The sequence below is a fragment of the Galeopterus variegatus genome, unplaced genomic scaffold, assembly GCF_000696425.1.
Source record: "Galeopterus variegatus unplaced genomic scaffold, G_variegatus-3.0.2 Scaffold1570, whole genome shotgun sequence".
Taxonomy (NCBI): domain Eukaryota; kingdom Metazoa; phylum Chordata; class Mammalia; order Dermoptera; family Cynocephalidae; genus Galeopterus; species Galeopterus variegatus.
Genome location: NW_007727681.1, coordinates 337379 through 348859, shown reverse-complemented (window position 1 = coordinate 348859; position 11481 = coordinate 337379). Strand labels below are relative to the sequence as shown.

At 38.3% G+C, this 11481-nt stretch overlaps 1 protein-coding gene across 1 annotated transcript; it reads left to right on the top strand.

Annotated features, from left to right (window-relative positions):
* The first annotated feature begins 1273 nt into the window (after positions 1-1273).
* On the top strand, positions 1274-9026 carry NDUFAF4 (NADH dehydrogenase (ubiquinone) complex I, assembly factor 4). The gene is made up of 3 exons (XM_008577725.1): positions 1274-1459; positions 1973-2067; positions 6939-9026. Exons 1-3 carry the CDS (start codon positions 1324-1326, stop codon positions 7227-7229), a joined length of 522 nt encoding a protein of 173 aa, XP_008575947.1. The 5' UTR covers positions 1274-1323; the 3' UTR covers positions 7230-9026.
* The last annotated feature ends 2455 nt before the right edge of the window (positions 9027-11481 follow it).

Genomic DNA, 11481 nt, shown 5'->3' with positions numbered 1-11481 from the left:
AGTTTTCTTAAAATAAAACTGTCCTTTTCTTCACTTTGATTCTTGTTTTATATATTTATATATGTGTGTGTGTGTGTGTGTGTGTATAAAACACACACACACACACAACTTTAATTCGATTGTTCACATCAGTTCTTTTCTTTAAACCGGTTAAAAACAACCAACCCACCTCATTTCACTATGCAGCGCTGAGGACACTAAAAATAGATTGTGCAGCCACAGTCTGTGAGAGAGATTGTAACTTAGGAAATCCTACTACTTCCTCCCTGGTGGGGTTCTTTTATTATAGATTAATCACAGTATATCTAAAGAACCACAGTAACCCATTCGGAGGTGGAGAGGAGAGAAGAGGAGTAAGACCAGGGGACCAAGACAGCGCGCGAGAACGTAACACTTGTTTTTTCTAACGTCCTATTGGCTGTCCCTTTCATTAAGTTACACAGAGGTCGCCCAGGCTTACAAAGAAAGAGGAAGGCAGGAAAGACGAGAAATCAGCTAGGGAATGATGGCGCGACTCAGCGCTTAATAGTATGGAGAGATAAATTAGTAGTAAAAATAAAGGGAAAGGAAAGGAAACCATAATGAAAATACTAGGTCAAATGAGATGTGAGAAGGGGATGGAAAAGATAATGGAAAAAGAACACGGTGGCTCGAACATGTATCAGGCAAGGGACGGGAAATAAGGGGCGTTTAAATAAGGACTGAGAACAAATATTCATCGAGAAGGAAAACTTTTATTACTCTCCTTTCCCAAAAGCAGGAAAAGGCAACTTTAGAAGCTTGTTTGACCCCGCTGTAAAAAGTTCCGTTCTTATCGGCTTGCTCTGGCGACACTGATTTTGTGGAACGATTTCAAGGTCAATTTCCTCACGACTTTGATTTCCAATTCTTGGATGCAACTTTGGAAGCATGTGGGAAGCTGTAAGCAATCCCGGGACTCGCTCGAGAAGGATTTAATCAGAAAGCCCGGGGCGGGGCTCGGCTTGGAATTGTGTTAAAGCTCCACGGGTGACTACTGTCTTCGGGGGTGAGAACCACCGCGTGTCCGAGGCCTCAAGCCCCACACCCTCCGCGGGAGGCGGCCCCGGGTGGGAGTTCGGCGTCAGGCGCGGAGGGAGACGTTCCTTTCGATACTCTCCGAGCAGAGACGCGTTGTGTGGCCTCCCGACCGCTAGGGGGCAGTCCGTGCGCATTTAGCTCCCATTTCCCGGTAAGCGGTTGGCTCGACCCCAGACGTGCGCATGCTCCGTGGGTCCCGGAGGTCGCCCGTGCCGGTGTTTTCCCACGTGCGGCGTGCAGCGGAGGGGGTCATGTTGTAAGGAGATGGGGGCTGTGGTGATTCGTGCCATCAGGAATTTCAACCTAGAGAACCGCGCGCAACGGGAAATCAGCAAGATGAAGCCCTCTCCTGCTCCCAGGCACCCTTCCTCCGAGATCCTCCTGCGAGAGGAGATGAGCCGTGAGTGGTGCGAGGGCTCCCTGGGCGGGCCGGGTGGTCTGGAGGCCCTCGGTCCGGAGGCCCGGTAACTAGCGTCAGCCTGCGCGGCTGCAAAGGATCGAGTCCGACGAGCGCGGGAAGGTGGCGCCGCCAGGCCGGTGACATTGAGACTGTTCCCTGCGCGCCCGCGGTGAGGTCGGCGGCTCCGCCTACTTCGTAGTCCCCAGGGTGGCGGCCTGTGCCCTAGGCGAACCTCCCCTGCTTTTGCTGTCAGTGCTTGGCGATTTGGTACAGGGAGTCAAAAATCAAAAAGGATCATGTGCAGCGACGTTTTCTCTAAGTGTCTTGACAGGACGAAGGACGCCGAGCTTAACCTCATATTTTGATTAACATTTAAAATGTTTTCCGAACTGTCCGAATGATTATTTTTTTTAAAAAGTGGCTTTCTTATGGGAGGTGTTTAGGATTTTAGAGGAAATTTTCCTTGGTTTTAATTAATATTGTGGCATTTTTTTCTTTCCTTATACCATCTAGAAATTAAGGGAGAAATTGCTAGAAAAGATGACAAGCTGCTGACATTACTGAAAGATGTGTATGTTGATTCCAGAGATCCTGTGTCTACCGTGCAGGTAATGTGTGTTTTAGTTAAGGAAATAAACAGTTGACTTATTTATTTTTGGCCTCGAGGAAAATGATCAAAAAAAGTATGGCAAATGGTAAAAAAAAAAAAAGAGTGCTCTGCAAGTGTAAAAATGTCAGCGTACAGTAGTTGTGACCAGAACACAGTGCCTTTGCAAAGTTTAAGCACAGTGGTCTAAGCAAGACACATATTCCTTGGCTTACTGGATATTTACAAAGGTTCTAAAAGACTTGCCTCTATTGAATGCATCTGTGTGAATTATTTGCTATTGTTTCAGAATTTATAGTGCTTGGTAAGGTACTTGTAGTAGTTGTCATTTCAGTGACAAAAGGAGAGTTTAATATTTTCTCATCCTGTGGATTGAGGTATATTCTAATCTCAGCAACACCTTTAGAGGATTTTATGAGGGTTTGGTTTTTTGGGGTTTTTTTGAGGATATATTCAGATAGGATATGTAAAATTAGGAGGTTCACAGAATACATGGGGCATGGGAACCTATATGTAAATTCATATAATATATAATTGCTAGGCACAAGTGCTTTGTGTACAGTGAATAAAATAGACTTAGACCTTGCTCTTACAGGGTTTATTAAACTGATAAGAACAGATACTACACTTGATCTTAGCGAAAAGGCCGAGAAGCGATGCTCTTACAGGGTTTATGATACTGAGAGGGACACAGACATTAAACAGATGAGCAACCATAAATACATAATTACTAAAGGAGAAGTGTAGGTACTGTGAGAGTATATTAGAGGGACCTATTTGAAATTGGAGGATCAGGGATAATTTCTGAGAAAGTGACGTTTAATTTCAGTCCTGAGTGATGAGTTGGAGTTGGCCAAATATGTTTATGGGGGAAGAAGGTTTTATGTAGGGGAAAGAATTTGATTAAAAGGACAAGTGTCAATGACAACTCCCAGATTTTTTTTCATTCTAAAATTCTTTGGTTCTGTCAGCTTCTAGATAGGCAATAACTGTTTGCACAGATACATTTATTAATATGATTTTCACTAGAAACAAGAAATAAAACAAGATTTATAAATCATTGCATGTGGGGCCGGCCCCGTGGCACACTCGGGAGGGTGCGGCACTGGGAGCGCAGCAACGCTCCTGCCACGGGTTTGGATCCTGTATAGGACTGGCCGGTGCGCTCGCTGGATGAGCGCGGTGTGGGCGGAACACTGAAGGTTGCGATCCCGTTGCTGGTCCCCGGTACGGGCGTGACACCAAGGGTTGCAATCCCGTTACCGGTCAGTAAAAAAGCCAAAAATTAAAAAAATAAAAAAAATAAAAAAAATAAAAAAATAAATCGTTGCATGTGATAGTGATCAGTTATCACCAAACACTCATGTAGAAAAGGTTAAAAAAATTAAAAAATAAATCGTTGCATGTGATAGTGATCAGTTATCACCAAACACTCATGTAGAAAAGGTACAGGGGTTGATGTCCATGTTCTTTATGTTATTTTTAAACTGATGGTGAATAATACTTCCAAGTATTATTTCTCTCATGTTATACTAAACCATGCATTTGAAAATTGGCTCTTGGATCATGAAAAAAATTGAACATTTTTTATGTATGTGATACAGATATACGTATAATAGATAAAGGATATACAGTAGTATTAATTTTCATGGTGGGCATTAGGAAAAATTCTAAAAAGACTCCTTCGGGGAGTGATAATGGAAAAATTGAATTGCTAGTCTGTGTTCTTTGTTCCTTTTTTTTGTTTTAGGCAGTTCATAGCTTTCTTAATGATTTGTGATGTCTCTAAACATCAGTGATATTGTAACTGTCATATAGCAAGTAATTTCTTTATTTGTAGTATGACTTTTTAACTTATTTATTTATTTATGTTCAAAATTCTTTCAAATATGTCAGCCTTTTTGTCCTTCATGTTGTAGGAAGACTCTAACATTGCAAGTCTTCTGTTATTTTCTTCTAGTAGTTTTATGACTGTATATATTATGTTAAAATATTTGGTCAGTAAGTGGGTGGCCAGTTGTCTAAATATAATTTACTGAATAATCCAGACCTTTTCCACTTACTTAAAATAATTTACATACACAAACAGGATTGTTTATGGACTCGTAGGTCCTATTTATTTATTTTTCTGTTTTAACACTAGAATCATACTTTTTTAATTAATAGAGTATTATAATATATCTTGATATCTATAATGACCTTTCATTCTTTTCAAAAGTTTCTTATCTCTGCTCACATGTTTTTTTCCAGATGAATGTGAGAATCATATTGTCAGTTTCTTTGATAAGTCTTGTTTAGATTTTTAGTGTAATTGAATTAGGATTTATAGATCGATATAAGGAGAATTAACATATTTTAATTGTTGAGTCTTTGGGGCATATGGGGTGGTGGTTACTATGAGCAGGATCTTTTTTCACCATAATTTTTTTTTAGCTGTTTATTGCTAATATATCATAAAGTGAGTGATTTTTATGTTGTAACTACCCATATTGCTACGTTATTATTTCTATTAGTTTTTCAGTTGATTCTCTTAAGTTTTCTAAAGATACTCTCATATCTGTATGGAATGATGATTTTCTTTTCCTTTCTAGTATTTATACTCTATTCTTTTATTGTGTTGCCTATAACATTAACATAGCAGTGAAACTAGGCATTCTCACCTGTTTCTTCCTTACATAGGATGCTTCTGATGTTTAAGCATTAATTATAATAAAATGATACTGGTTTCCAATTAAAAAATACTTTTATGACATTTGGGACATTTTCTTCTGTTTTTTTAATGTCCTAAGAGTTTTCTTGTTTGTTCTTTTTGGTTTTTAATTTAAGAGAGGATGTTGAATTTTGTCAGATATTTTTTCAGTGTCAAATAATATTCATTTTAGTATTTAATATTAATTAGAAGGGAAATCTGAATAAAGGTGTGTTTGGAGTGGAAGGAGGATCTACCTGGGTATAGGAAGATAAGAGAAGCTTTGAGTTTTAGAAAGTGAAGAAGTAGTTGCGTAGAATGTTTCAAGCAGAGGTTGTAATAGGAAGGTATGAGAGGATGTGATGCCTTTGGATAACAGAGTTTAGTACAGTTAGGGGAAAGTGAGAGGGGTGAATTTGGGAGAAATGATTTGGGATAGAGGGTGATAGGGACCAGATCATGAAGGGCCTTATTTGTCTGGCTGAGGAATTTTGGTTTTATCTTGAGGATAATGGGAAGTCATTGAAGAATTTCATGTTGAAAAGCGATGTCAGATTTTAGAATAGGCTAGGAGGGGAAAAAGTGAATTTTATCAAGTCAGAGGAGATTAGCTAGGAAGCATTCATTCCTACAAGAGACATTGGCTTGAGCTGGGGTGATTTAGTGATGGGGGAGAAGGGAATAGGTTTGAAAGAGAATTAGGGGGCAGTATCAACAGAATTTGGTCATCGACTGGATATAATGAGGGAGGGAGAGGGAGGTGTCAGGTATAATCCCCAGTTTGGGGCATGGGAGGAGGATGGTGTTGGTCACTGAAATTGAGAATACGGGGTAGAACTGGCGATAGGTTCAGTTTTAGACATATTGAATTTGAGATGCATGTAGATCATCCACGTGGAGATGCCTGTTTAGGCATTTGGGAATTTGGGTCCAGAAGTCAGGAAAAAGGTCTAGATTTGAGATCACAGATTTGGAAGTAACATGAGGCAGTGATGGAAGTTGGGAGAGTGTGTAGGATCACTTTGGAAGAATGTGTACAACAAGAAGAGGGCCTGAGCCACAATTTGAGGCACACTAACATTTAAGGGGAAGCAGGAGGGAGAGAGTCCACAAAGAAAACCAAGAAAAGAACTACTGAAGGAATAGATGGAAACTGGGAAAGGAGTGGCATGGAAACCAAGTGGCAAGAAGAGGGCCTGAGCCACAATTTGAGGCACACTAACATTTAAGGGGAAGCAGGAGGGAGAGAGTCCACAAAGAAAACGAAGAAAAGAACTACTGAAGGAATAGATGGAAACTGGGAAAGGAGTGGCATGGAAACCAAGTGGGAAGATAGTCATAGGTATGTTGGAGTGGTCAACAGTGTGGTGAGTTGCTGTAGTGAGTTCAAATAAGGTCTGAAAATTGTCCTCAGAATTAAGCAAACAGGAGGTCATCTGAGATGGCAAATATCATTTTCCTTTAAAACTTAACTAAGGAGAAGTAAACTGGTCATGAAGGTTGGTTTTGGGTTTGGTGGGTGTTTTAAAAAGGTAGTGACTAAAGCATTTCTAAATTTTGACTAAAAAGCAGCAGTAGGCAGGGTACAGTTGAAGGGAAAAGTAAAAGGGAAGGAGTGGCATGGCTAGGTAAAGAGACTGGAATACAGACCACCAGTGCAGGGGTTAAGCTTGGATGAACAGGTGCAAAGATGGGTGTGCATAGGTTTTTTTACTTATATTGAGGTACTGGAAGCATTAGTTATTTTTTCAGAAGAGGCAAGATCTCTAGTAATATTTTAATTCATTCAAGGTGTTTGGAGGCATTCAATACGAAATACAAAATAGGAAACAGAATGGAGGTTATCAAGTAACCTTCTAAAGCAGGTGCAGTTTTTAGTCTAATCAATTCTTTTGGTGGTGGTTCTTTTAGTATATATGAAATAATGTGGTGAGTGGATGGTATACATTTGATTATTATTTTCTAGAGCTACCTAAATTTCTTAATGATAGAGGTATGGTTATGAAAAGGCAATATGGCAGAAATGCCATCCAACTGTGGCTTATCATAATAAGAAAACGTTGTTTATGGGAGCATGTGCAGTATTTATTTGAAGAGGAATAGTGTAGATTCAAGAAGCATGAAAGAGGTGTCAAATCTTTTTTTATTTTCCTAAAAGCCTTTTTTTCTCTTTTTGATACTAGGTAAAAGATGCTGAAATACCTCAAGAGCCAAAGGAATTCAGATTGCCAAAAGACCATTGCTTTGATATGATGAATATTAAGAACATTCCCAAAGGCAAAATTTCCATTGTAGAGGCATTAACACTTCTCAGTAATCATAAACTTTATCCAGAAAGGTGGACTGCTGAGAAAATAGCAGAAGAATACCAGTTAGACCAGAAAGATGTGAATTCTCTTCTCAAGTATTTTGTTACTTTTGAAGTCAAAGTCTTTTCTTCTGAAGATGGGAAAGCAATACAACCAAAATCATGAAGTTGCTTTTTCTATATGTATTCCCTATCCCCATCTCCTGTTTATTTCCTCATTTTTAGCATATTAAATTATATAAATTACCAAGTATTAAATGCTCCCTACTTGTGAGAGCATTCTGTTTATTGTGCGCCACTGACTTCTCAAGATTGCTCATCAAATTTATTCTGTTTTCTTTTACATTTTAATTTGGTTTAGGAGTAGTTCATATGTGTATGCCAGTATGACTAATCACACATCTATAAATTTATTACAAAAAAAAGAGTTAATGTTATTTTAGGCACATTATAATAGCTTTTAAATTGGTCATATGGCCTCTTGGGAAATGTCCTAAATCTGATTTAACTTTCAAAGTCTCACCTTCCAATTTAGGTGGTTAGTTCATTCTTCCTATGAGTCAGTGAAAATAAGAGCTTTCCTGATTCTTAAAACTGTGAACTTTTTTTTGTTAGGACAAGGGAGACTGGACAGTGAAGTAGAATAATAGTGTTTCCCAAATAAAGGCAGACAGGAACCTGGATACAAAATTAGAAAATTCATTTTTATTACTACTCCAGGGAATAAGAATTAGTGAGGATTTCTTTTGTTTTGAATTGGTTTTAATTATATAATAACTGTCTGTAAAAAAAGTAATTATTGGTATTTATAAAACATTAGCTTTCTCTGCTTTGAAAAGCAGAAATAGATAAGTCCATAAGTTTTTCAGAGAGACAGGCAGCAGTGGGAACTACTTGAAAAAATAATTTTTCTCTGAATTTATTATAGAAGTACAAGACAATTTTAAAGATCAGTAGAATCATGGAAAATGAAATTTAGTGATCAAATATATATATATATTCTGATTTTAATGCTAGTTAAGAGAGGAGTGAAAAAGTAGTAAGCAGAAGCATAAAATGTGACTATTGGAAAGGATCTGGGAAATTGCTGCTTCATCCATTTAACAAACTTAGTAGCACAACATATACCAGTACTAGGATCTTTAACTAGACAGTTTAGCTCTGCCTAGTAAGTTACTACCTGTGGCATCGTGGGTAGATTGTTTAACCTCTTTAAGACTGAATTTCTTCTGTAAAATGAGTGTAATGCTGCCTTACTTAAATCTAAGGGTTACTGTGAAGATAAATAAAGGACTACAAAGGACCAAGCAAAAAATGAGATGAGGTTTGTTTTTTGGGGTTTTTGTTTGTTTGATTGTTTTTGCAGTTGAGAACAGGTGCCTACATGACCTAAGATTCTGTAGTTTATGATACAGGACCAGAATATGAGTTTTCAGAATTCTGGTGATGTATTTTTTCTGTTATGCCTAAAAGAAGTATGTCTCAAAAGGGCAGAAGGTGCGAGTTATGGGAGTATTGGGGTTATCAATGTGCTTCTGAAGGAAGATGAGCATCACTACTTCCCAGTGATTCCCCTGGAAATGGTATAGGAGGTGCTGAAGAATTCAGCTTGATGATGGAATGAGGCATTTGTAGTAATGCTGAGAACAGAAAAATGGACTGAGGTGGGAAAATTTTAAGCTTGTTTTCAAATGCAGTTTTATTATGTGAATAAACTATACCTATTTATTTTTGATTCAATGCAGTAGTTCTTTTAAGAAAACATGAAAAATCTCATCAATATAAAATTGTGTTTTAAAATATGTAAGTCAGTCAAGACTTATTATGTAAAGGTCAATACTTGAATCACTAGTACTGCTATTTCTGAGTTATCTTCTCTATTCAAATATACACTGTGGTTAGGCAGTTGTAAATATGGTTGCTGTTATATGGTTTCACATAGTAAAGTACTTCCCATATCGTTCATTAGCCTACTGTACTGCTTTTTACCTATAGCAGGGCACTTGGGTGTTCGTGGTGTCACAGTAAGTGCAAGAAGCTTCAGAATACCTGGGTTTAGATCTCAGTATTGCCACTAGCCATGTCATCTTGGAATTGTTCTCAACTGAAAAACGCATAATACTCATTGCTAATATTTCAAAAGTCATTACTCTGCACTGATCTGGGGGCTTTATATGTATTAACTTGCTTAAGATTTACCACAGGTATGAGTACTATTAGCCATAACAGAAAAATTGAGGCACAGAGCATCAGTAACTTCTCAAAGATAACTTAGTAACTTAACTAAGTTATTTTCAGTATATGGCATTATGGTTTGACATATCTTTATATAGGTTGGTGAGCATGGGGGTACTTCAAAAAAATTTTTTTTTTTTTCCTTTTTTTTGTCTTTTTTCGTGACCGGCAACAGATCGCAACCCTCAGTGTCGTGCCCGTACCGGACCAGGACCAGCAACGGGATCGCAACCCTCAGTGTTGCGCCCGCACCTCGCTCAGCCAGTGAGCGGCCGGTCTGTATGTGAGATCAGAACCCTCGGCGGGAGTGCCACTGCGCTCTCAAGCGGCGCACTGTAGCAGTGCACCACCGGGCCGGCCCTCAAAAAATTTGTGGAAAGATTTGTATTACCTTTTAATTATTTTTCCATGAACTTTTTCAAGTACCCTTGTGTTATAAACAAATGCTGCTTTTTAATTATACAAATAAGAAACAATACAAATGGGCTCCTATTTATTACTTAGACTATTATTAGTGTAGGGAAACTCTTACACAGAGTAGTCAACTCTGACTCTATTCATTGCTCCTTAGGCCATTATCCATCCATTATTCAGTCATTTCTATACCAGCCTTTCTGTTTCTGGTGCTGGTTCAGAGCAATGCTATTGATTCAGGTCAGGAGCTTAGAAATGGAAAAGCCACTTAAAACATCTTCTGTAGATGGAAAGGAGAGAGAGAGAGACAGAAGAGATTGGTTGATTATATTTTTGCCTTACAAATATCGCAGAAATACCACATCACCAAAGCAAAAGGGTACCTTTCCTCCTCTCAGGTTATTCTTTTGTTGCATTTTTTTTCTTTTGTCACTGGCCTTGATGCTTCTGGAGGAGTAGCAAAAGGTAAACAGAAGATTTTAAAACCAGATTGAAGAGGTTCTAAGAGCTCAAAACAACATTCTTAATGAGGCCTTTAAATGGTTAGGTTGCCATATTCTATTTTTTAAGAGACCCACTAATAGGTAGGTCAAATGTGCAACCTACTTCTCAGTGTACAGTAATAGCATAATTTTTCTAAACTTTCTCTGCTCTCTCAATTCATTAAGCAAAAAGACAAACATTTACACTTTGCTTAATAGCTTTTTAGAAGAGAAGTGGCTTTTCAAATTACTTTCTCAAATCAATAATATTGCTAATTATTCATTCTTCACAAATACTACTATGTGCCACACACTTATCTAGAAGCTGAGGAGAGAGCAGAGAAGATAACAAAGCTCAAGTCTCATGGAATTTACAGTTTTACAGTGTTAGCAGCTGTTCACTTATCTATTGCTCCATAACAAACCATCTCAAAACCTAGTAGTTTAAAATGACAATTCATTATTATCTCTCATGGATCAGCAGATTGTTGGAACTCAGCTGGATGGTTTTCCTTTGGGATCTCTCATGTGGGGCTAGTGTCATCTGAAGTCTCAGCTGGGCTGGACCAAGGTAGTCCACTCATATGGAGGCAGTTGATGCTGTTTGTTGGTAGTTCAGCTAAGGCTGTGGATCAGAGTATCTCCGGGAAGGTTGCCGATGTGGCATGGGCCTCTCATAGCATGGTGTTTGACAGGATTCCAAAAACAAATGTTGCAGGACAAAGAAAGTGGAACTATCAGCTTCTGAAGGCCTGGGCCCAGAAATTGGTGGAGCATCACTTCTTTATTCTATTTATCAGAGCTGTCACAGAACCTACCTTGATTTAAGGATAGCAACATAGGTCATAGCTCTCTATGGGAAAAGTGTTAAAGAACTTGAGGTCATCTTTGCCCTTTGCAGTGTGTCATATTAGGAAATGCACGCTGTCAATTTGTCTCATTTTGATGATGTTAACTTTAATAGCTTGACTAAGGAGTCATCTACCAGATTTTCACTGTAAAATTACTATTCTGCTCCTTGTAATTAATATTATTGATTAAAAAGGGGCATGAGAAGTTCTAGAAGTGTCTATCTTGGTCTGGGTGGATATTACATTAGTATAAGCAAATGTACAAAATACATCAAGCTGTACATTTCAAAATAAAGCACTTTACATACTTTAGTATATTGTGTTTAACACCTCTATAAAAAAGAAAAAAAACTAAAAAATCAAATTCACCATCTTCCCCTTCATACCTGTCCTGTTGTACTTCCTTTGGTTGTTTTGACAGTGAATCCAATAATCT